Genomic DNA, 26,732 nt, shown 5'->3' on the forward strand with positions numbered 1-26,732 from the left:
GTTTAGTAAAGCTTGATTTAGACGGTAAATTGGCTGATACAGTGAAGAGCATTTTCATTAAACTGCACACATGGTGTTTTTACACAAAAAGGTACTCCATTATTATAATTATTACATTGAAAACCATCACATTTTTGAGGTGAAACACATTGTGAGAAGGGGAGGGGCTGATGAAGTATGTATAACTGTGTGCTCTGTACAAAGTAACATCAATATTTTCTACTTGAGTCATGTGATAGTTCAGTTATTGTATTCCTCCAGCAGCAGGAGCCTCACGCCCACTCACAGTCGAGTAGGCATTGTTCTGTGTGTAGCTGTAGTCACCTTTGACCTCTCTGGAGGCTGGGATCTCCTCATAAGTGGCAGGGACGGTCTCGTAGGTAGCGGCTGCACTTTGACCCTGGTCAGTAAGGGAGACATCTCGAGGAACAGTCCTGTGTGTGGAGAGACAAATAAACTTGTACATAATTATAGCAATTTGTCTTAACAGCTTGTTTAGTCCATATAAAGCTTTGTTTACACTGTTCAAACAAAGTGCTACTTAAACTAATGACACAAACCACAACTCACATTTTCCCTCCTCTCTTGTACCGGAGCACTAGGTAGGTCACCATCACTACACCAGTTACTATAGCCACCACTGCTACCAGGGCCACCACTCCTCCCACCACAGCACCAGTGTTGTCACTCTGGGGACAGGAACAGCCAGTAGAGGCTGTAATGGAATGTAGCATTATGAGAAAAGAAAGGACTTCAGCCACTAATTGCACAAAGCTTATTTACGTACCATACCTAACTGCACACAGAAGGCTTGATGATCATTATTGTTAATCTATTAGAGTACATTGTGTACTTGCATTGACAAGTGAGATCTGCTCCACTCCACGATCCGTTAGTTAGATAGACACACTCTGGTAGCAGTGCTGGTAGTGGAGGATCCGTATCCATTCAAGCAGATCTGTGTGGCCACGGCTCCCTCTAGTCTGGGGGTGGTTGTTGGACTGTAGATTATCACTCCATTGGTTGGTACGGTGAGGTCAGGACAGGTAGTCGGTGGAGGTTCAGTGGGTCCTGCATGAGTTGAATCAATGAACTCAAGTGGTGGAAAGTGTACACAACTCACCTTGACAAGTTGGAGGTGACCCACTCCAGCTCCCTCCACTCACACAGACCCTGGTGATGTCCCCTCCAGTGAGAGTGTAGCCATTACTACAGCTGTAGGTAGCTCCAGTGTCCACTGGTCTGATGTCAGGGGATCCACCATTGTAGGAAACCATCAGTGTGGGTAATACTAAATCAGGGCAGGTTATCTCTGTACGGGAATAGGTACATTCAACAAAAGAATAGCTAATACTCAGTACTACTTACGCTGGCACACTGGAGCTAACCCACTCCACACTCCATCACTCACACATACCCTGATGGTACCTCCATTGAGAGTGTAGCCAGGGTTACAGGTGTAGGTAACACTAGAGCTGAAAGGTCTGTTGCCAGGGGATCCAGCACTGTACATAATCATCCCATTGATCAGTGAGGGTAAGTCAGGGCAGTTAGCTGTATGGGAGACGATACACTTAACAAACAAACAGTACAAAGTTCATTCCACTTACGCTGACAAGTTGGAGTTGACCCACTCCACACTCCATCACTCTCACAAGTCCTGGTGGTTATGCCTCCAGTGAGAGTGTAGCCAGTGTCACAGGTGTAGGTGGCCACAGTGTCCACTGGTCTCAGACTAGCAGTCCCCATATTGTAGCTAATCATTCCATTGGTTGGTACAGTGAGGTCAGGACAGGTGGTGGGTGGTTCAGTGGGTCCTGTGTTCACTGTATCAAGAAAGGTGAAGCAACTGTTAAGATGTAGTGGAACTCACATTGACAGGTTAGAGCTGACCCACTCCAGGTCCCATCATTCTGACAAGCTCTGAAACTCCCTCCAGTGAGAGTGTAGCCATTGTCAAGTGAAGGTAGCAATGCTATTAATAGGTCTGCTGTCAGTAAGTCCATCAGTGTAGGTAATGACTCCATTCAATAGTGGTGGTAAATCAAAACAAGTTCCTGAAATAGTCATTCATTCAACAAGTGAACAGTACAATTTGAATTCCACTTACGCAGCTGACAAGTTGGAGGTGACCCATCCCAGTTCCCTTCAGTCACACAGATCCTGGTGGTACCTCCAGTGAGAGTGTAGCCAGTGTTGCAGGAGTGCACAGCACTAGAGCTGAAAGGTCTGTTGCTAGGGGATCCAGCACTGTACATGATCATCCCATTGGCCAGTGATGGTAAGTCACGGCAGTTAGCTGTATGGGAGACGATACACTCAACAAACAAACAGTACAAAGTCCATTCCACTTACGCTGACAAGTTGGAGCTAACCCACTCCACACTCCATCACTCCCACAAGTCCTGGTGGTGCTTCCATCGATGATAGCGTAGCCAGTGTCACAGGTGTGAGTGGCCACAGTGCCCACTGGTCTGCTGTCAGTTGATCCAGCACCACTATAGTCGATGATCCCATTTGCCAGTGAGGGTAGGGCAGAGCAGGTTATCACTATGGGAACAGGTACACACTCAACGTACACATTATTATACATTCAGTCATTCCTTACTCTGACACACTGGAGCTGGTGATGAGCTCCACTCTCCATCACTCCCACAAGTCCTCACTGACACTCCAACCAGAGTGTAGCCACCAAAGCAGCTGTAAGTGGCTGTAGCGCCCACTGGTCTGTTGTTAGGGGATCCACCAACATAGAGTATGCCTCCATTAGAGATGGTCGGGAGATTATCAGAACATGTGACTGAAGTAGGTGCAACTGCAAGAGGGGGGGGGCAAAGGTTATGAGGATACAATGAAACTAAGAGAGTTGTGATGGTTTCATGAACTTATGAAAATGAACATGTACACATGCTGGCTGACATAAAATACAGAAGTAAGGCAATGATAATCCACTCACCCAGGTTAGCACAGAGGGTCATCTCTCCTCCAGTAGTTGGTACAGTACAACAGTAGGACCCGGTTCGAGTGAGGGGGTTGGTAGTCTCTCTACGAGCCAGTCTGATGACCTGAGGTGCCCCCCTTACACTGTAGAATTGCTGTCCAGCAGTCGCTGAGGCTCCATTACCCAGTATCACACTCCCATCAGGATACGTCCACTGTCCCAGTGCTCCATTACCATTGTTGTCAGCAACACTTCTACAGCAGGTAGTGAAGTCAGTGTGACAGGTGAGAGAAGGGAGACCAGCATCCTCTCCAATGTCAGTGATGAGGATCTCAGTATTGTTAGTAGTGATACTAGGACCAGATCCCAGAGTCAGGTAGACTATGAATGATAGACCATAGATTAAAAAATTAGACAGACAACACAGAGCTCACACCAATACAATAATTATAGCAGTAAACTAGTTAGCTAGTTGAGGTATCACAATATTATCACAGGATTACCTTGCTGTCCCCAGCAGGTGGATACAGTACACAACAGCAACAGAAGTTGAACACCTTGAGTCTCCATTGCATGCACAATCTCTTCTTGTACAAGAGATACAGTTATCTGTTTGGAAGTTATTTCATTAAGGATCTTTACCCACCCACATGGAGATACATACTGAGGTTAAAATAGAATAAAAACGGTCCAGAACAATATTTATCCATTATCTTATCACTATCCATGCCTTTTATATCCTTTATAGAAAAATATGGAGTGCCATTGTGTCAAAACACCAATGTGTAAAAAACTGCATTTTTAATGTATAAAAACTCATTACTGTATCAGTCTCCCGATTACCTAATTCGGTTTACTAAATCAGTTATTTTCTACTTGAGTCATGTGATAGTTCAGTTATCATATATTCCTCCAGCAGCAGGAGCCTCACGCCCACTCACAGTCGAGTAGGCATTGTTCTGTGTGTAGCTGTAGTCACCTTTGACCTCTCTCGAGGCTGGGATCTCCTCATAAGTGGCAGGGACGGTCTCGTAGGTAGCGGCTGCACTTTGACCCTGGTCAGTAAGGGGGATATCTCGAGGAACAGTCCTGTGTGTGGAGAGAACAGATGATATTACTATTAGTAGTAATTATGACAATAAAAGCTTTCAGTTTGTTTAGTCCATATAAAGCTTGTTTACACAACAAAGTGTGTCTACTTAAACTAATGACACAAACCACTTTAAACCAACTCACATTTTCCCTCCTCTCTTGTACCGGAGCACTAGGTAGGTCACCATCACTACAGTCACTGCAATCACCACCACCACTGCTACCAGGGCCACCACTCCTCCCACCACAGCACCAGTGTTGTCACACTGACAGAGAGAGCTCTCATCAATAGAGGCTGTAATGGACAACCCACAAGTTGTTAGTACTAACCTAACACAATACATGCTGTACTCATCTCAATAATAGTACCACTTACTTGTAGTGGAAGGAGAGGTAGTGATGACTCCAGTCACTGAAACACAGCACAATACAGTAACAGGATGAGAACACAGACCCACTCACCTAACTCTACACAGAATGTCACATCTACTCCAGTATTATCAGGAATCACACAGCAGTAGGAGCCAGTGGGACCTGACACAGACCCTCGATGATGGAGTCTGAGTGCACCTGTATCTCCAACACTGTACAGTATATCCGTGTTTGAATCAGTAATGTCGAGACTCCTAGTGACAGCGGTTCCATTCGGAAACAGCCAATCATTGGCACTATTGGGATTATCTTGTCCTGTACAGCAAATAGTTGAGTCAGTCCTGCAAGTCAATGCTGTCTCAGTGGTATCTCCGATGGTGTCTATGGCAACCTGTGAGTTACTAGCAGCATAGTTGGTGGTTCCCATGGAGACGTAGACAGGAGGTACTGAGGGGTGGGGGATTGTAACTCTGTTAGAGTTCATTGTACTAGCTTACATTGACAAGTGAGAGCTATTCCACTCCAGGTCCCATCATTCTGACAAGTTCTGAAACTCCCTCCAGTGAGAGTGTAGCCATTGTCACAAGTGAAGGTAGCAATGGTATTAACAGGTCTGCTGTCAACAAGTCCACCAGTGTAGGTCACGGTAATGACCCCATTTATTAGTGGTGGTAAATCAGAACAAGGTCCTGAAAATGAATAGTGAACATACATTCAAACTGTATAAATCTTACGCTGACACACTGGAGCTGACCCACTCCACACTCCACCACTCCCACAAGTCCTGGAGCTGGTGTTGAGCTCCACTCTCCATCACTCCCACAAGTCCTCACTGACACTCCAACCAGAGTGTAGGGACCAAAGCAGCTGTACTCAGCTGTAGCACCCACTGGTCTGTTGTCAGTGGATCCACCAGTATAGGTTATGCCTCCATTAGTGGGGGCCGGGAGATTATCTGAACACGGGATTGGAGGAACTGCAAGAGGAGATATGGAAAGCGCATGATACAATAGAACTGCATAGAAAAGTTGTAATGGTTTCTTGAACTCATGAAAGGGATAACACATACAAATACTAGGTGGGTACTGAGGGAGGTGGCTGAATACTGAATACTGACAAATACGGCGGTCACAAAAATGTGGCATTGTATACATTCCCTGAGATCAATTCAAATTTTGTATATCAGTATCAAAATTCAAATTCTAAGCGAGTATTTAAATATATGATGCATGTGCTTCATAACCTCTGACCTTTTAGTCTTGACCTATGTACTGTGCTGCTACCAAGCTAGCTAGCTATAGCCCTGGTACCAAGAGAGGAGCGACTAGGTATGGTAGCTTGAGATAAGAGAGTGCTCCAGCACCCATGCTTCCTACTCCCTTGTACTTACCTAGGTTAGCACAGAGGGTCATATCTCCTCCAGTAGTTGGTACAGTACAGCAGTAGGACCCGGTTGGAGTGAGGGGGTTGGTAGTTTCTCTACGGTTTAATCTGATGACCTTACGAGTATTCTTATTAATGTAGAATTGCTGTCCAGCATTATTTGAGGCACCATTCCTCAGTATCACACTTCCATCAGGATACGTCCACTGTCCTAGTGCTCCACTACCATTGTTGTCACCACTTCTACAGCAGGCAGTGAGGTCAGTGTGACAGGTGAGAGAAGGGAGACCAACATCAGCATCCTCTCCAATGTCAGTGATGAGGATCTCAGTATTGTTAGTAGTGGTGATACTAGAACTGGATCCCAGAGTCAAGTAGACTATGAATGATTTATAGACAGAGCTCACAGGTATCACCAAGATATAGCTAACCTAGTTGAGATATCACACTCAGGATACCTAGCTTATCAACTAGATTACCTTGTCCCCAGCAGGTGGACACAGCACACAACAGCAACAGCAGCAGAAGCTGAACATTTTGAGTCTCCATTGCATATGATTGCATGCACAATTTGCAACCTCTCTTATGTCCATCTCAGATGGTAAAGATCGTTAATCGAACAACTTCCTTACACACGATTGTTGTCTAAAAGCCATTGACATTTTTATTTTATTTTTTGAGTTGAAACATAATTATTGTGAGAAGGAGAGGGGCTGATGCGTAAATATCTGCACGCTGTGTAAAAACTAAAAATACAAACTATACAAAAATAAATACTTTATACTTATTGAGTCATAATTATGATAAATCAGTTATTGTATTCCTCCAGCAGCAGGAGCCTCACGCCCACTCACAGTCAAGTAGGCATTGTTCTGTGTGTAGCTGTAGTCACCTTTGACCTCTTTGGAGGCTGGGATCTCCTCATAAGTGGCAGGGACGGTCTCATAGGTAGCAGCTGCACTCTGACCCTGGTCAGTAAGGGAGATATCTGGAGGAACAGTCCTGTGTGTGGAGAGACAAATAAACTTTGTAGTAATTTGTCATAACAGCTTGTTTAGTCCATATAAAGCTTGTTTACACTGTTCAAACAAAGTGCTACTTAAACTAATGTACACAAACCACACAAACCACTTTAAACCAACTCACATTTTCCCTCCTCTCTTGTACCGGAGCACTAGGTAGGTCACCATCACTACACCAGTTACTATAGCCACCATTGCTACCAGGGCCACCACTCCTCCCACCACAGCACCAGTGTTGTCACACTGAGCACCGACAGAGCTCTCATCAGTAGAGGCTGTAATGGAATGTATATGAACTGACAACCCACAATAATTATGTCACCAACCTAACACAATACATGCAGTATCCATCCCTCCACTGGTAGGCACCACACAGCAGTAGAGACCACCAGGAGCAGCAGCTGTTCCACTCATCATCAGACTGACACTCATCTGATCTCTGCTAACATACAACGCTCCATCCTCCATAATAACAGAGCCATTAGGATAGTACCAATCTCCAGTGTTCCCCTCACAGCAGCCAGCAAGGTCAGTATGACAGACGAGGCCACTCCCATCTCCCACGGTGGACAGAGGGATCTCAGAGAGCCCAGACAAGTAGTTGGTGGAGGAGAGGGACAAGTACACAGGGGGAGGGACTATGGGGGGGTCGTGATAATATATATAGCCACATTGCAAAAATGACCGCTTACTCTGGCAAGATGGTGAGGTGCTCCAGTTACCAGTACTCAAACATGTGATGGTTTCAGAGCCAATCAGAAGGTATCCAGTGTCACAGGTGAAGGTCGCCTCTCCTCCGATTATTGTGCTGGTTGGTTGTCCGGGAGATCCGTTGTCAATAGAGGGAGGGGGGCCACAGGAAACTGTCAACAAGGATATTTAGTATTTGCTATAACTATTAATTTTGTCCTCACCTCGACAAGTTGGAGGTGACCCATTCCATGTTCTGTCATTCTGACAAACTCTGACACTGTCTCCATTGAGAGTGTAGCCAGTGTTGCAGCTGTGTGTAGCTATGGTGTTGATAGGTCTGATGTCAGTGGATCCACCATTATAAGAAATGGCTCCATTAGGCAGAGAGGGTAAGTCAGAACAGATTAGTATCTCTGTATGCATAGGAATATATATACTCAGCAAATACAGCACAAGTATTTACTTACGTTGACAAGTTGGAGCTGACCCACTCCACACTCCATCACTCCCACAAGTCCTGGTGGTGCCTCCATTGAGAGTGCAGCCAGGGACACAGGTGTAGGTGGCCACAGTGCCCACTGGTCTCGGACTAGTAGTCCCCGTATTGTAGCTGATCATTCCATTGGACGGAGCAGTGAGATCAGAGCAGGTGGTGGGTGGTTCAGTGGGTCCTGTGTTCACTGCAATTATCGAGTGTGAGATGCATAACTTAACTATACGTTAACTTGACGTAATTATTTCTAACCATAAATTTGATTCCATTGGGTTTATGCGTATAAGTCCATACGGTATAGACTCTCGTTAATATGGTCACCCTTGGGACAGTGCAGCTTGGCCGAAATAGCGAGGTGGCTATATTTCAGGAAATAATCACGACTAAAAAATGACCCTACCTCAAATCTAAATGCGGTTCTGTCTCAAGGATAATGAATTGTTATGCTCTCAACTTTATCTGCCAAACCACAGCACAAACGTCATATCCGGCCGTAATAAATGTCATGATACATTAAAACCTAGTTTGGGGCAGCCAGCTGGTCAGTATAATACAGAATAGCGAGTGGTAATTTTTGTGCAGTAAACATCTAGCTAGCTATCTGTGCCAAACCAAATGCCGTTAGGCCATGCAAGTTAGTTTGTAGTTTCTCAGGCCCTCGAAGTTAAAGTTAAATATTATGTGACCTCAAATTAGAGGCACTAAAAGAAAAAGGATAAATTTGTATGGGTTTTTGGTCATGAATATAATTATGACTAAAATTAAATTATGCACTTCCACTTATTGAGGAGGTTAGGGGTGTTTTCAATTAAAATTATATGAATATCATTATCATAATCCGGTTGCTATTTTAGGAATGATACCCTGAGAAACTACAAATTGACTTTGTGTAGGAGTTACAGAGCTCACCTTGACAAGTTGGAGGTGACCCACTCCAGATCCTTTCAGTCACACAGACCCTGGTGGTACTAACAGTGAGAGTGTAGCCATGGTTACAGCTGTAGGTAGCACTAGAGCCGACAGGTCTGTTGTTAGTGGATCCAGCACTGTACATAATCATCCCATTGGCTAGTGAGGGTAGGTCAGGGCAGTTAGCTGTATGGGAGATGATACAGTCAACAAACAAACAGTACAGAGTCCATAATTATACGTACGCTGGCAATTAGGAGGTAGCCCATTCCCACTGCCACTCCACACTCCATCACTCCCACAAGTCCTGGTGGTGACTCCATTGAGAGTGTAGCCAGTGTCACAGGTGTAGGTGGCCATAGTGTCCACTTGTCTGCTGTTAGTAGATCCAGCACCACCATAGTCAATGTCCCCATTTGTCAGTGAGGGTAGGTCAGAGCAGGTTACTATGGGAACAGGTACACACTCAACGTACACATTATTACACATTCAGTCATTCCTTACGCTGACACACTGGAGCTGACCCACTCCACTCTCCATCACTCCCACAAGTACTAGTCCTCACTGACACTCCAACCAGACGGTAGTCACCAAAGCAGCTGTAAGTGGCTGTAGCACCCACTGGTCTGTTGTTAGGAGATCCACTAGCATAGGTTATAGCTCCATTAGAGATGGTCGGGAGATTATCAGAACATGTGACTGAAGTAGGTGCAACTGCAAGAGGTGGGGGGGGGGAGGCAAAGGTTATGAGCATGATACAATGAAACTAGGAGAGGTGTGATGGTTTCATGAACTCATGAAGGGTGAACACACACACATAAAACACAGCAATTATTGACTCACCCAGGTTAGCACAGAGGGCCATATTTCCTCCAGTAGTTGGTACAGTACAACAGTAGGACCCGGTTCAAGTGAGTGGGTTGTTAGCCTCTCTACGGTTTAGTCTGATGACCTGAGGTGCATTCCTGTTAATGTAGAACTGCTGTCCAGCCTGCGCTGAGCCACCATTGCTCAGTACTTCACTCCCATCAGGATACGTCCACTGTCCCAGTCCTCCCATACCATTGTTGTCAGCAACACTTCTACAGCAGGCAATGAGATCAGTGTGACAGGTGAGAGAAGGGAGACCACCATCCTCTCCAATAGTAGTGATGAGGATCTCAGTATTGTCAGTGGTGATACTAGGACCAGATCCCACAGTCAGGTAGACTATCGGCGGAATGGTTAGATCATTTATAGACAGAGCTCATAGGTATCACCAAGCTAGGTATGGTATCCTGAGTGTATCACACTCAGGATACCTAGCTAATCAACTAGATTACCTTGTCCCCAGCAGGTGGACACAGCACACAACAGTAGTAGCAGCAGAACACCTTGAGTCTCCATTGCATGCCTTATCTCTGTTTGGAACTGCTATTTGGTAGTTGTTCCATTAAGGATCTTTACCCACCCACATGGAGTGCATAAGACAGACGTTAAAATAGAATAAAAAAGGCCCAGAACAATGACTTTTTTAAAAAAATGCCTGTTTCACTGTATTAATTCTCTATAATTATTGTAATGCTTGACGAAATCAGTGTAAACTCATGCGCTCTCTATGACATTTAATATTATGATGGCCGTGCAGTGCTGGACACTAGTTGTGACAATTAAAGCATCAACAGAAGGTGAAGGGTTAAGGTTGCAGTAACACAGCTAGTGCGGGGATATTAATCTGGACAACGATATAGTGAATTAGGAGGATAGTTTATCACCCGATACGTACAGTGAAGAGCATTTTCATGACATTAAACTGCATATTATTATTACATGGAAAGCCATCATATTTTTGAGGTGAAACACATTGTGAGAAGGGGAGGGGCTGATGAAGTATGTATAACTGTGTGCTCTGTACAAAGTCACGAGACATAATGATTTTCTACTTTTGATAGTTCAGTTATTGTATATTCCTCCAGCAGCAGGAGCCTCACGCCCACTCACAGTCGAGTAGGCATTGTTCTGTGTGTAGCTGTAGTCACCTTTGACCTCTCTGGAGGCTGGGATCTCCTCATAAGTGGCAGGGACAGTCTCGTAGGTAGCGGCTGCACTTTGACCCTGGTCAGTAAGGGGTATATCTTGAGGAACAGTCCTGTGTGTGGAGAGAACAGATGATATTACTTTGTAGTAATTATGACAATAAAACCTTTCAGTTCCATTGAAGCTTGTTTACACTGACAAAGTGTGTCTACTTAACTAATGTACACAAACCACACAAACCAACTCACATTTTCCCTCCTCTCTTGTACCGGAGCACTAGGTAGGTCACCATCACTACAGTGACTGCAATCACCACCATTGCTACCAGGGCCACCACTCCTCCCACCACAGCACCAGTGTTGTCACTCTGAGCACCCACAGAGCTATCATCAGTAGAGGCTGTAATGGAATGTATGAACTGCAATGACAACCAACAAGTCACTAACCTAACACAATGCACGCTGTGTCCCTCCCTCCACTGGTAGGCACCACACAGCAGTAGAGGCCACCAGGAGCAGTAGCTGTTCCACTCATCATCAGACTGACACTCATCTGACCTCTGCTAACATACAACGCTCCATCCTCTATAACAACAGAGCCATTAGGATAGTACCAATCTCCAGTGTTCCCCTCACAGCAGCCAGCAAGGTCAGTATGACAGACGAGGCCACTCCCCTCTCCCACGGAGGACAGGGGGATCTCAGAAAGCCCAGATAAGTAGTTGGTGGAGGAGAGGGACAAGTACACAGGGGGAGGGGCTATGGGGAGTCGTGACAATAATTACAAAAACAACCGCTTACTCTGACAGGATGGTGAGCTGCTCCAGTTACCAGCACTCAAACATGTGATGGTTTCAGAGCCAATCAGAATGAATCCAGTGTCACAGGTGTAGGTCGCCTCTCCTCCGATCATTGTGCTGGTTGGTTGTCCGGGAGATCCGTTGGTAATAGAGGGAGGAGGGCCACAGGAAACTGTTTTTATAACAATTCAGCATAATTATAGCATCTATAGGACATACAGAGTAGCTAGATGTAAAGTGCATCTATATAAAGAATGTACAGAAATATTTAAACACACTGACAGTATCAATATCTTCTATATTGTGTGTACTATATAACAAGTTTGTTCCATAAAGTTATAGCGTGTGGGAAGAATGAGTATTGGTACATTGATGTTCGAAATCTAATTGATACCAGGGAGAGACCATTAACTGAACGGCTATTGTAAACAATCTCTCTTCTTTCAACCGGTGGGTTGGGAAAGTCTATCATGTCATGTAAAACATTTTAACAAGGTTTACTATTTGCTGTATAATTATGTGCTATTTGTTCTCACCTTGACAAGTTGGAGTTGGCTCACTCCATGTTCTGTCATTCTGACAAAGTCTGACCATGTCTCCATTGAGAATGTAGCCAGTGTTGCAGCTTTGTGTTGCTATAGTGTTGATAGGTCTGATGTCAGTGGATCCACCATTATAGGAAATGGCTCCATTATGCAGAGAGGGTAAGTCAGAGCAGATTAGTATATCTGTGTGCATGGATAGGCTCAACAAAAATACAGTACAAGTTCATTACTTACTCTGACACACTGGAACTGACCCACTCCACACTCCCCTACAAATCCTCACTGCCTCTCCAACAAGACGGTAGCTATTGTCACAAGAGTGAGTAGCTGTACTGCCCACGGGTCTGTTGTTGGTGGATCCATTACTGTAGGTGATCATCCCGTTGACCAGAAAGAGTAAGTCAAAACAGGGTATCTCTGCACAGGAGTCGATACACTCAACAAACAAACAGTACAAGTCATATATTTACTCACCTTGACAAGTTGAAGGTAACCCAGTCCACCTCCCTCCATTCCCACAGGTCCTGGTGGCACCTCCAGTGAGAGTGTAGCCAGGGTTACAGGAGTAGGTAGCTCCAGAAAAGATAGGTCTGTTGCCAGGGGATCCAGCATTGTAGCGGATCATTCCACTGGTCAGAGCAGTCAGGTCAGAGCAGGTGGTGGGTCCTGTGCTCACTGTGTATATAGGGTGTGATATCCTTAACATACAATTATATACTCACAAACACAAACTGTACAAGAGCTACATAACTCACCTTGACAAGTTGGAGGTGATCCAGTCCAGCTCCCTCCACTCACACAGAACCTGGTGGTACCTCCAATGAGAGTGTAGCCAGGGTTACAGGAGTGTAAGGCGCTAGAGAGGAAAGGTCTGTTGCCAGGTGATCCAGCACTGTACATAATCACCCCATTGGTCAGTGGCAAGTCAGGGCAGTTAACTGTATGGGAGATGATACACTTAACAGTACAAAGTTCATTCCACTTACGCTGACAAGTTGGAGCAAACCCACTCCACACTCCATCACTCTCACAAGTCCTGTTGGTACTGCTGACTCCACTGAGAGTGTAGCCAGTGCCACAGGTGTAGGTGGCCACAGTGCCTTCAAGTCTGCTGTCAGGGGATCCAGCACCATAGTCAATGTCCCCATTTGTCAGTGGGGGTAGGTCAGAGCAGATCACTATGGAAACAGGCACACACTCAACGTACACATTCAGTCATTCCTTACCCTCACACACTGGAGCTGACCCACTCCACTCTCCATCACTCCCACAAGTCCTCACTGACACTCCAACCAGAGTGTAGTCACCAAAGCAGCTGTAACTGGCTGTAGCACCCACAGATCTGCTGTTAGTGGATCCACCAGCATAGAGTATGCCTCCATTAGTGGGGGCCAGGAGATTATCAGAACATGTGATTGGAGGAACTGCAAGAGGGATATGGAAAACGCATGATACAATGGAACTGCATAGAAGAGTTGTGTTGGTTTCATGAACTCATGAAAGGGATGAACACATACAAATACTAGGTGGGTGCTGAGGGAGGTGGTGACTGAATACTGACAAATACTAGGTGGGTGCTGAGGGAGGTGGTGACTGAATACTGACAAATACAAAAGTCACAAAAATGTGGCATTCTATATTCCCTGAGATCAATTCTGCGCAAATTTGGTGTAGTATCAAACAATAGATTCTACGCGAGTAATTAAAGATGATGCGTTGCATGTGCTTCATGACCTCTAACCTTTGAGTCTTTACCTATGCTGAACTAAACTACTGTAGCTATATCCCTGTAACTAGCCGTGGCACCAAGATAGCTGTTCAAGGAGCGAATAGGTAAGGTAGCTTGAGATGAGGGGGTGCTCCAGCACCTGTGCTTCCTACTCCCCTGCACTCACCTAGGTTAGCACAGAGGGTCATATCTCCTCCAGTAGTTGGTACAGTACAGCAGTAGGACCCGGTTGGAGTGACGGGATTGTTAGCCTCTCTACGGTTTAGTCCAATGACCTGGGGACCATTCCTGTTAATGTAGAACTGCTGTCCAGCATTCACTGAGGCACCATTTCCCAGTATCACACTCCCATCAGAATACATCCACTGTCCTAGTGGTCCATTACCATTGTTCTCAGCATTACTTCTACAGCAGGTAGTGAGGTCAGTGTGACAGGTGAGAGAAGGGAGACCACCATCCTCTCCAATGTCAGTGATGAGGATCTCAGTATTGTTAGTAGTGATCCTAGGACCAGATCCCAGAGTCAGGTAGACTATGAATGGTTAGACTATAGATTAAGGAATTATACAAAGCTCATATATAGGTATCAGTTGAGATATCACACTCAGGATATCTAGCTTATCAACTAGATTACCTTGTCCCCAGCAGGTGGACACAGCACACAACAGCAACAGAAGCTGAACACTTTGAGTCTCCATTGCATGCACAACTCTCTGTTTGGTTAATATCTGTTTGGAAATTGTTTCATTAAGGATCTTTACCCACATAGAATAAAAAAGACCAAGGAACAAACGGCATTTTATTTGTTAATGTACATGTATGTAGGTGCTGTTTGTGTCAAAAACCCGGGCTCATGCTTTACTAGTAAACTTTCTATGACCTTTATGTTATGATGGCCGCAGTGCAGGGCACCGTTTGTGACAATTAAAGCATCACACGTAAATCGGCTGATACAGTGAAGAGCATTTTCATGAACATTAAACTACACACATGGTGTTTTGTACCACATTATGGAAAACCATCAAATTTTTGAGATGAAAAGAGAAGGAGAGGAGCTGATGAAGTATGTATAACTGTGTGCTCTGTACAAACTAACAAATAAAATTCAATGGCGTAATTACTTTCTACTTGAGTCATGTGATAGTTCAGTTTTATTGTATATTCCTCCAGCAGGAGCCTCACGCCCACTCACAGTCGAGTAGGCATTGTTCTGTGTGTAGCTGTAGTCACCTTTGACCTCTCTGGAGGCTGGGATTTCCTCATAAGTGGCAGGGACGGTCTCGTAGGTAGCGGCTGCACTCTGACCCTGGTCAGTAAGGGGGATATCTCGAGGAACAGTCCTGTGTGTAGAGCATACTTAGTAGTGATTACGAAAATAAACTTTCGATCAGTTTGTTTATTTAGTTCATTGAAGCTTGTTTACACTGAACAAAGTAAATAATGACACTCTACACAAACCACACAAACCACTTTAAACCAACTCACATTTTTCCTCCTCTCTTGTACCAGAGCACTAGGTAGGTCACCATCACTACTGTCACTGCAATCACCACTACCACTGCTACCAGGGCCACCACTCCTCCCACCACAGCACCAGTGTTGTCACTCTGGGGACAGGGAGAGCTCTCATCAGTAGAGGCTGTAATGGAATGTATGAACTGAAATGACAACCCACAAGTCACTAACCTAACACAATGCACGCTGTGCTCGTCCCTCCACTGGTAGGCACCATACAGCAGTAGAGGCCACCGAGAGCAGCAGCAGTTCCACTCATCATCAGACTGATACTCATCTGACCTCTGCTAACATACAACACTCCATCCTCCATAACAACAGAGCCATTAGGATAGTACCAATCTCCAGTGTTCCCCTCACAGCAGCCAACAAGGTCAGTATGACAGACGAGGTCACTCCCCTCTCCCACGGAGGAAAGGGGGATCTCAGAGAGCCCAGACAAGTAGTTGGTGGAGGAGAGGGACAAGTACACAGGGGGAGGGACTATGGGGGTCGTGATAATAATTGTATATGCAAAAATAACTGCTTACTCTGACAGGATGGTGAGCTGCTCCAGTTACCAGTATTCAAACATATGATGGTTTCAGAGCCAATCAGAATGAATCCAGTGTCACAGGTGTAGGTCACTTCTCCTCCGATCATTGTGCTGGTTGGTTGTCCGGGAGATCCGTTGGTAATAGAGGGAGGAGGGCCACAGGAAACTGTAAACAGGGTTATTTAGTGATTACTATTTGCTGTATAATTATGTGCTATTTGTCCTCACCTTGACAAGTTGGAGGTGAGCCATTCCATGTTCTGTCATTCTGACAAACTCTGACACTGTCTCCATTGAGAGTATAGCCAGTGTTGCACCTGTGTGTTGCTATGGTGTTGAGAGGTCTGATGTCAGTGGATCCACCATTATAAGAAATGGCTCCATTAGGCAGAGAGGGTAAGTCAGAACAGATTAGTTTCTCTGTATGCATAGGAATATATATACTCAGCAAATACAGCACAAGTATATTTTCTTACGTTGACAAGTTGGAGCTGACCCACTCCACAATCCATCACTCCCACAAGTCCTGGTGCTGCCTCCATTGAGAGTGTAGCCAGGGTTACAGGTGTAGGTGGCCATAGTATTCACTGGTCTCTGACTGGCAGTCCCCATATTATTGTAGCCAATCATTCCATTGGTCGGAGCAATCAGGTCAGAGCATGTGGTGGGTGGAGGATCAGTGGGTCCTGTGTTCACTGAAATTATAGAGTGTGAGATGCATAACGTAATTATTGTACTATCTATAACCATAAATTTGATTCCAACAATCATCATTGGGTTTATACGCACATACCCAATATGGTATAGACTCTCGTTACTATGGTCACCCTTGGGACAGTGCAGCTTGGCCGAAATAGCGAGGTGGTCGCATTTCATCAAATAGCCGTGGCTAAAAAACGACCCTACTTTGAATCTAAATGCGGTTCTGTCTCGAGGATAATGAATTGTTATGCTCTCAACTTTATCTGCCAAACCACATCCCAAACGTCATATACGGCCGTAGTAAATTTATACTAGTTTAGGGCAGCCAGCTGGTCAGTATAATATGGAATAGTGAGTGGCCACATTTCAGGGTAATTTTTGTGCAGTAAACATCTAGCTACCAAACCAAATACCTGGTATATATATCGAAGCCGTGCTTCAGAGAGCCGGAATAGCAAAAGTCTACTGTACTCACAGACACGAATTGTACAAGAGTTTAGCTCACCTTGACAAGTTGGAGGTGATCCATCCCAGTTCCCTCCAGTCACACAGACCCTGGTGGTACCTCCATTGAGAGTACCTCCAGTGATAGTGTAGCCAGTGTTGCAGGAGTGCACAGCACTAGAGAGGAAAGGTCTGTTGTCAGTGGATCCAGCACTGTACATAATCATCCCATTGGTCAGTGAGGGTAAGTCAGGGCAATTAGCTGTATGGGAGACGATACATTCAACAAACAAACAGTACAAAGTCTATTCCACTTACGCTGACAAGTTGGAGCAAACCCACTCCACACTCCACCACTCCCACAAGTCCTGGTGCTGTCTCCACTGAGAGTGTAGCCAGGGTTACAGGTGTAGGTGGCCACAGTGTCGACTGGTCTCGGACTACCAGTCCCCATATTGTAGCCGATCATTCCATTGGCTGGTACAGTGAGGTCAGGACAGATGGTGGGTGGTTCAGTGGGTCCTGTGTTCACAGTGTAGGGTGTGAGACAACACAACTACGTTTACTTCACCAGAAGTGATTCACACCAAATTTTCTTAGTTGGGTTTACGCGTGTATGCTCACAAAAACAAACTGTTACAACTCACCTTGACAAGTTGGAGTTGACCCACTCCACTCTCCATCACTCCCACAAGTCCTGGTGGTGCCTCCATTGAGAGTGTAGCCAGTGATGCAGCTGTAAGTGGCTGTAGCACCCACTGGTCTGTTGTCAGTGGACCCACCAGCATAGGTTATGCCTCCATTAGTGGGGGCCAGGAGATTATCAGAACATGTGACTGAAGTAGGTGCAACTGCAGATAATGTTATGAACATGATACAATGGAACTAGGAGAGATCATGGTTTCATGAACTCGTGAAAGGGGTAAACATACTAGCTGTATTAGTAATGCAGTGATAATATTGATTTATTTCAGAGGTGTAGAAAGATATTTTTGTATGTATGCCTTAGTATTTGGGTCACAAACATTTGTCAATTTTGAAAGAGTATTTAAAGATGCTCCGCATGTGCTTCATTACCTCTGACCTTTTAGTCTTGACCTATGTACTGTGCTGGTATACTAAGCTAGCTAGCTAGCTATATAGCCCTGTAACTAGCCGTGATACCAAGCTAGGAGCGACTAGGTAAGGTAGCTTGAGATAAGGGAGTGCTTCCTACTCCCCTGCACTCACCCAGGTTAGCACAGAGGGTAATATCTCCTCCAGTAGTTGGTACAGTACAACAGTAGGACCCGGTTGGAGTGAGGGAGTTGGTAGCCTCTCTACGAGCCAGTCTGATGAGCTGAGGTCCACCCCTTAGAATGTAGAACTGCTGTCCAGCATTCAATGAGCCACCATATTGCAGTACCATACTCCCATTAGGATACGTCCACTGTCCTAGTGCTCCATTACCATTGTTGTCAGCACTTCTACAGCAGGTAGTGAGGTCAGTGTGACAGGTGAGAGAAGGGAGACCACCATCCTCTCCAATGGTAGTGATCTGGATCTCCACATTATTAGTAGTGATGACAGGGCCAGATCCCAGAGTCAGGTAGACTAGATCTATGAATGGTTAGATCATAGATTAAGCACACCAATAGCAGTAAACTAAGCTAGTTGAGATATCACACTCAGGTTACCTAGCTTATCACTAGATTACCTTGCTGTCCCCAGCAGGTGGATACAGCACACAACAGTAACAGAAACAGAAGCTGAACACCTTGAGTCTCCATTGCCTGCACAACCTCTTTAGTTAGCCTCCTTAATTAACAGACATCAGACACAGTTCTTTGTTTCATTAACGATCTTTACCCACTCACATAGGCTGATTTTTCTCTGATATACGGAGAAATTTTTTTGTATTGTTATATACTGCATACAAAATTAATGTCTCTGTTGTACCAGAAGTTCATTAATCTTAAGAACTCCTGGTTGTACTCAATTTTTGAGGCGAAACACATTGTGAGAAGAAAAGGGGTTGATAAAGTACGTATAGATCTATCTGCATGCTCTGCACAAGCTAAAAATTAAATAATCATTTTCTACTTGAGTCATGTGATAGTTCAGTTATCGTATATTCCTCCAGCAGCAGGAGCCTCACGCCCACTCACAGTCGAGTAGGCATTGTTCTGTGTGTAGCTGTAGTCACCTTTGACCTCTCTGGAGCCTGGGATCTCCTCATAAGTGGCAGGGACTGTCTCGTAGGTAGCGGCTGCACTTTGACCCTGGTCAGTAAGTGAAATATCTCGAGGAGCAGTTCTGTGTGTGGAGAGAACAGATGATATTACTTAGTAGTATTATGACAATAAAAGCTTTCAGTTTGTTTAGTCCATATGAAGCTTGTTTACACTGTTTAAACAAAGTGCTACTTAAACTAATGACACAAACCACACAAACCACTTTAAACCAACTCACATTTTCCCTCCTCTCTTGTACCGGAGCACTAGGTACGTCACCATCACTACAGTCACTGCAATCACCACCATTGCTACCAGGGCCACCACTCCTCCCACCACAGCACCAGTGTTGTCACTCTGAGCACCCACAGAGCTCTCATCAGTAGAGGCTGTAATGGAATGTATGAGACAACCCACAAGCTTTTAGTATCAAGCTAACACAATACATCATGCTGTCCTCATTTCAATGATAGTGCCACTTATATATATTGGGAGGAGAGGTAGTGATGACTTCAGGCAGGCATGATCATCAATAATTAATGTGACTCACTTACGTACCTAACTGCACACAGAAGGCTTGGATGATCACAGTATTATCAGGAATCACACAGCAGTAGGAGCCAGTGGGGCCTGACACAGACCCTCGACGATGGAGTCTGAGTGCACCTGTATCTCCGACACTGTACAGTAGATCAGTGTCTGAATCAGTAATGTCCAGACTCCTTGTGACAACTGTTCCATTCGGAAACAGCCAATATCCTAATCCATTGGCACTATTGGGATTATCTCGTCCTGTACAGCAAATAGTTGAGTCAGTTCTGCAAGTCAATGCTGTCTCAGTGGTATCTCCGATGGTGTCTATGGCAACCTGTGAGTTCATAACAGCATAGTTGGTGGTTCCTATGGAGACGTAGACAGGCGGTACTGTGGGGGTGGGGGATTGTAACTCTGTTAGAGTTCATTGTACTAGCTTACATTGACAAGTGAGAGCTGATCCACTCCACAATCTGTCAGCTCCACACACTCTGGTAGCAGTGCTGGTAGCGGAGGGTACGTATCCATTCAAGCAGATCTGTGTAGCCACTGTTCCCTTAGGGTGTGGTGAGGTACTAGAGCTGTAGATGATCACTCCATTGGTTGGTAGAGTGAGGTCAGGACAGGTGGCTGTAGAGACAGCACAATCTATCAACCATCAACACACTAGCTTGTTCTCTTTACATTGACACACTGGAGGTAAGCCACTCCACATTCCATCACTTCCACAAGTCCTGGTGGTGCCTCCATTGAGAGTGTAGCCAGTGACACAGGTGTAGGTGGCCACAGTGTCCACTGGTCTTGTCCCCATATTGTAGCGAATCATTCCATTGGACGGAGCAATCAGTACAGGGCATGTAGTGGGTGGAGGATCAGTGGGTCCTATGTCCACTGTTTTAGGGTGTGAGATCATCAGCATAACTATGCTACCAGAAATTTAATCTACACAATTTTCAATGGTTTACGCGTATACATACTAAAGTTGAAACATTAACTGTACAACCACAAAACTCACCTACACAATTTGGAGCTGACCCACTCCAGCTCCCTCCACTCCCACAAGTCCTGGTGCTGCCTCCATTGAGAGTGAAGCCAGGGTTACAGGTGTAGGTGGCCACAGTGTTCACTGGTCTCAGACTAGCAGTCCCCATATTGTAGCTGATCATTCCATTGGCTGGTACAGTGAGGTCAGAGCAGGTGGTGGGTGGTTCAGTGGGTCCTGTGTTCACTGTGTAGTGTGTGAGATCCTCAACATAACTACGTTTACTTCACAACCATGCAGGAATGATTCGCATAATCTTCCTTAATTGGGTTTACGTGTGTACCGTATAGCAGGTAATTTTTGTGGGGTAAAAAAATTCTTTTAACTCGAAAACGGTGATTTTTATGTGTAACAAATGACTTCATGGCGTGCACTGCATTGATTGCGTTTCGGTAAGCCACGCCTACGTTTTAGTGGAGAAAATTTTTGTTGAGGTCAGATTGCCCATGAAAATAACGAATATTTTACCTCATGAAAATTATGCAAACTGTACAAGAGTTACAGAACTCACCTTGACAAGTTGGAGGTGACCCACTCCAGCTCCCTCCACTCACACAGATCCTGGTGGTACCTCCAGTGAGAGTGTAGCCAGTGTTACAGGAGTGCACAGCACTAGAGGAGAAAGGTATGTTGCCAGGGGATCCAGCACTGTACATAATCATCCCATTGGCCAGTGAGAGTAAGTCAGGGCAGTCAGCTGTATGGGAGACAATACACTCAACAAACAACAGTACAAAGTCCATTCCACTTACGCTGACAAACTGGAGCTGACCCACTCCACAGTCCATCACTCCCACAAGTCCTGGTGGTGTCTCCATTGAGAGTGTAGCCAGGGTTACAGGTGTAGGTGGCCACAGTGTCCACTGGTCTGCTGCCAGGGGATCCAGCACCACCATAGTTGATGATCCCATTTGTCAGTGAGGGTAGGTCAAAGCAGGTTATCAATATGGGAACAGGTACACACTCAACGTACACATTATTACACATTCAGTCATTCCTTACTCTGACACACTGGAGCTGGTGTTGAGCTCCACTCTCCATCACTCCCACAAGTCCTCACTGACACTCCAACCAGAGTGTAGGGAAGGAAGCAGGTGTAACTGGCTGTAGCACCCACTGGTCTGTTGTTAGTGGACCCACCAGTATAGGTTATGGCTCCATTAGAGATGGTTGGGAGATTATCAGAACATGTGACTGAATTAGGTGCAACTGCAAGAGGGGGGGGGGTGAAAGATGAGGATACAATGGAACTAGGAGAGTTGTGATGGTTTCAAGAACTTATGAAGATGAACATGTACACACATGCTGGCTGATATAAAACACAGAAGTAAGGCAATGATACTCACTCACCCAGGTTAGCACAGAGGGTCATATCTCCTCCAGTAGTTGGTACAGTACAACAGTAGGACCCGGTTGGAGGGACGGGGTTGGTAGCCTCTCTACGAGCCAGTCTGATGACCTGAGGTGCCCCCCTTAGAATGTAGAACTGTTGTCCAGCAGTCGCTGAGCCACCTTCTTGCAGTACCACACTCCCATCAGGATACGTCCATTGTCCCAGTGTTCCCATACCATTGTTGTCAGCTTTACTTCTACAGCAGGTAGTGAGGTCAGTGTGACAGGTGAGAGAAGGGAGACCACCATCCTCTCCAATGTCAGTGATAAGGATCTCAGTATTGTCAGTAGTGATCCTAGGACCAGATCCCAGAGTCAGGTAGACTATGAATGGTTAGACCATAGATTAAGGAATTATACAGAGTTCATAGGTATCACCAATAGCAGTAGATTCTAAACTAATCCAGTTGAGATATCACACTTATCACAACTAGATTACCTTGTCCCCAGCAGGTGGACACAGCACACAACAGCAACAGAAGCTGAACACTTTGAGTCTCCATTGCAGCACAACCTTCCTAGACTCGCAAGCCGTCACTGTTGCAGGCAAACAGTAGACTGGTCAAACTCCGTGTAGAGACTCGTGTAAGGTTTGCCACGATATTTGTGGCAACTAACCGCATGCGGTTACCACAAGATCGTTGATAGTGACGTATCACTAGAAAACCCTACGTAGCACAGCAGTATAGTGACGTCACGAAAACCGCAGCCACTTAGAATCTTATCTGATATGCTGACTGTGCAACACAAGTCTCTACACGGAGTTTGACCAGTCTACTGTTTGCCTGCAACAGTGACGGCTTGCGAGTCTACAACCTTCCTAGTCTCTGTGTTTGGTTAATATCTGTTTGGAAGTTATTTCATTAAGGATCTTTACCCACATAGAATAAAAAAGACCTAGAACAAATGGCATTTTATTTGTTAATGTACATGTATGTAGGTGCTGTTTGTGTCAAAAACCCGGGCTCATGCTTTACTAGTAAATTTTCTATGACCTTTATGTTACGATGGCCACAGTGCAGGGCACCGTTTGTGACAATTAAAGCATCACACGTAAATCGGCTGATACAGTGAAGAGCATTTTCATGAACATTAAACTACACACATGGTGTTTTGTACCACATTATGGAAAACCATCAAATTTTTGAGATAAAAAACATTGTGAGAAGGAGAGGGGCTGATGAAGTATGTATAACTGTGTGCTCTGTACAAACTAACAAATAAAATTCAAGACATAATTATTATCTACTTGAGTCATGTGATAGTTCAGTTATTGTATTCCTCCAGCAGCAGGAGCCTCACGCCCACTCACAGTCGAGTAGGCATTGTTCTGTGTGTAGCTGTAGTCACCTTTGACCTCTCTGGAGGCTGGGATCTCCTCATAAGTGGCAGGGACGGTCTCGTAGGTAGCGGCTGCACTCTGACCGTGGTCAGTAAGGGAGATATCTCGAGGAACAATCCTGTGTGGAGAGCATACTTAGTAGTGATTACGAAAATAAAATTTCGATCAGTTTGTTTATTTAGTTCATTGAAGCTTGTTTACACTGAACAAAGTAAATAATGACACTCTACACAAACCACTTTAAACCAACTCACACTTTCCCTCCTCTCTTGTACCGGAGCACTAGGTAGGTCACCATCACTACAGTCACTGCAATCACTGCTACCAGGGCCACTACTCCTCCCACCACAGCACCAGTGTCGTCACTCTGACAGAGAGAGCTCTCATCAGTAGAGGCTGTAATGGAATGCATTAGGACATGCAACCTAACAATAATAGTTTCACTTACTAGTAATGGGAGGAGAGGTAGTGATGACTTCAGTAACTGAAACACGGCATAATCAAATGATAAGAACACAGACCCACTTACCTAACTGCACACAGAATGTCATATCTACTCCAGTGTTGTCAGGAATCACACAGCAGTAGGAGCCAGTGGGGCCTGACACAGACCCTCGACGATGGAGTCTGAGTGCACCTGTATCTCCAACACTGTACAGTAGGTCAGTGTCTGAATCAGTAATGTCCAGACTCCTAGTGATAGATGTTCCATTCGGAAACAGCCATTCTCCTAATCCATTGGCACTATTGGGGTTATCTTGTCCTGTACAGCAAATATTTGAGTCAGTTCTGCAAGTCAATGCTGTCTCAGTGGTATCTCCGATAGTGTCTATGGCAACCTGTGAGTTCATAGCAGCATAGTTGGTGGTTCCCATGGAGATGTAGACAGGAGGTACTGTGGGGGTGGGGGATTGTAACTCTGTTAGAGTTCATTGTACTAGCTTACATTGACAAGTTGGAGGTGATCCACTCCAGGTCCTATCATTCTGACAAACTCTGACACTCCCTCCAATGAGAGTGTAGCCATTGTCACAAGTGTAGGTAGCAAGGGTATTAACAGGGCTGGTGTCAGCCAGTCCATCAGTGTAGGTAATGCTTCCATTCATTAGTGGTGGTAAATCAGAACAAGTTCCTGAACAAACATTTAACAAATAAATAGTACAAAGTTAACTTCACTTACTCTGACACACTGGAGCTGACCCACTCCAGGTACCCCCACTCCTACAAGTCCTCATTGCCTCTCCAACAAGACGATAGCCATTGTCACAAGAGTGAGTAGCTGTACTGCCCACTGGTCTGTTGTTGGTGGGTCCACCAGCACTGTAGAAGATCATCCCGTTGGCCAGAGATCTAGAGGGTAAGTCAGGGCAGTTAGCTGTATGGGAGATTACACACTCAACAAACAAACAGTACAAAGTTCATTCCACTTACGCTGACAAGTTGGAGCTGACCCACTCCACACTCCATCACTCACACAAGTCCTGGTAGTGGTACTTCCAGTGAGAGTGCAGCCAGTGTTACAGATGTAGGTAGCTGCAGAGAAGATAGGTCTGTTGCCAGGGGATCCAGCACTGTAGCTGATCATCCCATTGATCAGGAAGGGTAAGTCAGAGCAGGTAGTGGGTGCAGGAGGATCAGTGGGTCCTGTATTTGCTGTGCAGGGTGTGAGATACTCAACATTACTACGTTTACTTCAACCAAAAATTTGATTCAAACAGCATGGGTTTACGTGTGTATATACTCACAAACACAAACTGTACGAGAGTTACAGAGCTCACCTTGACAAGTTGGAGGTGACCCACTCCAGATCCCTCCACTCACACAGAACCTGGTGGTACCTCCAATGAGAGTACCTCCAGTGAAGTGTAGCCAGTATTGCAGGAGTGTGTAGCACTAGTGAGGAAAGGTCTGTTGTCAGTGGATCCAGCACTGTATGTAATCATCCCATTGATCAGTGGCAAGTTAGGGCAGTTAACTGTATGGGAGACGATACATTCAGTCATTCCTTACTCTGACACACTGGAGCTGGTGATGAGCTCCACTCTCCATCACTCCCACAAGTCCTCACTGACACTCCAACCAGAGTGTAGGGATTGAAGCAGCTGTAAGTGGCCACTGGTCTGTTGTTAGTGGATCCACTGGTATAAGTTATGGCTCCATTAGATATAGCCGGGATATTATCAGAACATGTGACTGAATTAGGGGCAACTGCAAGAGGAGGGGGGGGGGGGGGAGTGAAAGATGAGGATACAATGAAACTACGAGAGTTGTGATGGTTTCATGCACTTATGGAGATGAACATGTACACATAATTATGCTGGTTGACATAAAACACAGAAGTAAGGCAATGATAATCCACTCACCCAGGTTAGCACAGAGGGTCATATCTTCTCCACTAGTTGGTACAGTACAACAGTAGGACCCGGTTGGAGTGAGGGTAGTCTCTCTACGATTTAGTATGATGACCTGAGGTTTACCCCTTACAATGTAGAACTGCTGTCCAGCAGCCGCTGAGGCACCATTTTGCAGTACCACACTTCCATCAGGATACCTCCACTGTCCTAGTGCTCCCATGCCATTGTTGTCACTACTTCTACAGCAGGTAGTGAGGTCAGTGTGACAGGTGAGAGAAGGGAGACCACCAGTAGCATCCTCTCCAATGGCAGTGATGAGGATCTCAGTGTTGTTAGTAGTGATGCTAGGACTAGATCCCAGAGTCAGGTAGACTATGAATGGTTAGACCATAGACAGTTAGACAGAACTCATAGGTTACTAGGTATCACCAAATAATAGGCTGAACAGCATCTATAAAACTAAGTTAACATTACCTTGTTGTCCCCAGCAGGTGGACACAGCACACAGCACAAGTAGCAGAATTAGAAGCAGAACACCTTGAGTCTCCATTGCTGCGACCACTTCACATGTCCATTCTGTAACCATGAAAGATAGTGTGAAGTTGACCGCAAAAGCATTTATCTGTTTGAAAGTTGTTTTACTTTCAGTTTCACTTTACCTCACC

At 45.3% G+C, this 26,732-nt stretch overlaps 9 protein-coding genes across 11 annotated transcripts; all 9 read right to left on the reverse strand.

Moving 5' to 3' along the window:
• Positions 1-79: 79 nt before the first annotated feature.
• On the reverse strand, positions 80-5,192 carry LOC135334950 (P-selectin-like). The gene is made up of 6 exons (XM_064530326.1): positions 5,140-5,192; positions 1,369-1,554; positions 1,124-1,312; positions 858-1,071; positions 571-715; positions 80-434 (listed from the first exon to the last, which is right to left on the reverse strand). Exons 2-4 carry the CDS (start codon positions 1,517-1,519, stop codon positions 893-895), a joined length of 519 nt encoding a protein of 172 aa, XP_064386396.1. The 5' UTR covers positions 1,520-1,554; positions 5,140-5,192; the 3' UTR covers positions 80-434; positions 571-715; positions 858-892.
• Positions 1,689-3,541, reverse strand: LOC135334945 (sushi, von Willebrand factor type A, EGF and pentraxin domain-containing protein 1-like). Its single transcript, XM_064530320.1, has 7 exons — positions 3,445-3,541; positions 2,957-3,322; positions 2,609-2,815; positions 2,356-2,550; positions 2,111-2,299; positions 1,874-2,057; positions 1,689-1,826 (listed from the first exon to the last, which is right to left on the reverse strand). Exons 1-6 carry the CDS (start codon positions 3,509-3,511, stop codon positions 1,957-1,959), a joined length of 1,125 nt encoding a protein of 374 aa, XP_064386390.1. The 5' UTR covers positions 3,512-3,541; the 3' UTR covers positions 1,689-1,826; positions 1,874-1,956.
• On the reverse strand, positions 3,743-23,131 carry LOC135334938 (sushi, von Willebrand factor type A, EGF and pentraxin domain-containing protein 1-like). Of its 2 annotated transcripts, XM_064530304.1 has the most exons (12): positions 22,811-23,131; positions 22,330-22,695; positions 21,982-22,188; positions 21,732-21,923; positions 21,491-21,676; positions 20,953-21,165; positions 20,622-20,828; positions 20,379-20,567; positions 4,496-4,852; positions 4,410-4,445; positions 4,178-4,328; positions 3,743-4,030 (listed from the first exon to the last, which is right to left on the reverse strand). In XM_064530304.1, exons 1-12 carry the CDS (start codon positions 22,872-22,874, stop codon positions 3,835-3,837), a joined length of 2,364 nt encoding a protein of 787 aa, XP_064386374.1. In that variant the 5' UTR covers positions 22,875-23,131; the 3' UTR covers positions 3,743-3,834. The 2 variants fall into 2 exon arrangements, with proteins under 2 accessions (XP_064386374.1, XP_064386375.1); XM_064530305.1 differs by lacking the exons at positions 3,743-4,030; positions 4,178-4,328; positions 4,410-4,445; positions 4,496-4,852 and adding exons at positions 19,119-19,485; positions 19,642-19,792; positions 19,962-20,327 and having other exon boundaries at positions 22,811-23,121.
• LOC135334700 (CUB and sushi domain-containing protein 2-like) lies at positions 6,596-8,265 on the reverse strand. Its single transcript, XM_064529976.1, has 7 exons — positions 8,229-8,265; positions 7,971-8,183; positions 7,725-7,916; positions 7,503-7,673; positions 7,137-7,448; positions 6,935-7,085; positions 6,596-6,790 (listed from the first exon to the last, which is right to left on the reverse strand). Exons 1-7 carry the CDS (start codon positions 8,263-8,265, stop codon positions 6,601-6,603), a joined length of 1,266 nt encoding a protein of 421 aa, XP_064386046.1. The 3' UTR covers positions 6,596-6,600.
• LOC135334948 (CUB and sushi domain-containing protein 3-like) lies at positions 8,805-10,097 on the reverse strand. Its single transcript, XM_064530323.1, has 4 exons — positions 9,749-10,097; positions 9,410-9,619; positions 9,151-9,351; positions 8,805-9,091 (listed from the first exon to the last, which is right to left on the reverse strand). Exons 1-4 carry the CDS (start codon positions 9,768-9,770, stop codon positions 8,847-8,849), a joined length of 678 nt encoding a protein of 225 aa, XP_064386393.1. The 5' UTR covers positions 9,771-10,097; the 3' UTR covers positions 8,805-8,846.
• On the reverse strand, positions 10,720-14,715 carry LOC135334937 (sushi, von Willebrand factor type A, EGF and pentraxin domain-containing protein 1-like). Its single transcript, XM_064530303.1, has 12 exons — positions 14,629-14,715; positions 14,161-14,526; positions 13,492-13,689; positions 13,252-13,443; positions 13,021-13,203; positions 12,740-12,940; positions 12,500-12,682; positions 12,257-12,448; positions 11,722-11,892; positions 11,368-11,679; positions 11,170-11,320; positions 10,720-11,033 (listed from the first exon to the last, which is right to left on the reverse strand). Exons 1-12 carry the CDS (start codon positions 14,690-14,692, stop codon positions 10,838-10,840), a joined length of 2,409 nt encoding a protein of 802 aa, XP_064386373.1. The 5' UTR covers positions 14,693-14,715; the 3' UTR covers positions 10,720-10,837.
• Positions 14,909-19,044, reverse strand: LOC135334939 (CUB and sushi domain-containing protein 2-like). 2 transcript variants are annotated; one of them, XM_064530306.1, is made up of 11 exons: positions 18,887-19,043; positions 18,421-18,789; positions 17,838-18,041; positions 17,509-17,712; positions 17,252-17,452; positions 16,521-16,739; positions 16,273-16,464; positions 16,040-16,210; positions 15,681-15,992; positions 15,480-15,633; positions 14,909-15,334 (listed from the first exon to the last, which is right to left on the reverse strand). In XM_064530306.1, the coding sequence occupies exons 1-11, from the start codon at positions 18,957-18,959 to the stop codon at positions 15,112-15,114; spliced, it is 2,322 nt and encodes a 773-aa protein (XP_064386376.1). In that variant the 5' UTR covers positions 18,960-19,043; the 3' UTR covers positions 14,909-15,111. The 2 variants fall into 2 exon arrangements, with proteins under 2 accessions (XP_064386376.1, XP_064386377.1); XM_064530307.1 differs by lacking the exon at positions 16,273-16,464 and having other exon boundaries at positions 18,887-19,044.
• Positions 23,132-23,429: 298 nt separating the features above from the next.
• LOC135334943 (sushi, von Willebrand factor type A, EGF and pentraxin domain-containing protein 1-like) lies at positions 23,430-25,634 on the reverse strand. Its single transcript, XM_064530317.1, has 8 exons — positions 25,492-25,634; positions 25,145-25,366; positions 24,894-25,088; positions 24,660-24,845; positions 24,243-24,608; positions 24,162-24,197; positions 23,968-24,109; positions 23,430-23,831 (listed from the first exon to the last, which is right to left on the reverse strand). Exons 2-8 carry the CDS (start codon positions 25,296-25,298, stop codon positions 23,642-23,644), a joined length of 1,269 nt encoding a protein of 422 aa, XP_064386387.1. The 5' UTR covers positions 25,299-25,366; positions 25,492-25,634; the 3' UTR covers positions 23,430-23,641.
• Positions 25,635-25,712: 78 nt separating this feature from the next.
• On the reverse strand, positions 25,713-26,726 carry LOC135334947 (uncharacterized). Its single transcript, XM_064530322.1, has 3 exons — positions 26,542-26,726; positions 26,077-26,439; positions 25,713-25,921 (listed from the first exon to the last, which is right to left on the reverse strand). The coding sequence occupies exons 1-3, from the start codon at positions 26,651-26,653 to the stop codon at positions 25,713-25,715; spliced, it is 684 nt and encodes a 227-aa protein (XP_064386392.1). The 5' UTR covers positions 26,654-26,726.
• Positions 26,727-26,732: the final 6 nt, after the last annotated feature.

The sequence above is a fragment of the Halichondria panicea genome, chromosome 4 (assembly GCF_963675165.1).
Source record: "Halichondria panicea chromosome 4, odHalPani1.1, whole genome shotgun sequence".
Taxonomy (NCBI): Eukaryota; Metazoa; Porifera; class Demospongiae; order Suberitida; family Halichondriidae; genus Halichondria; species Halichondria panicea.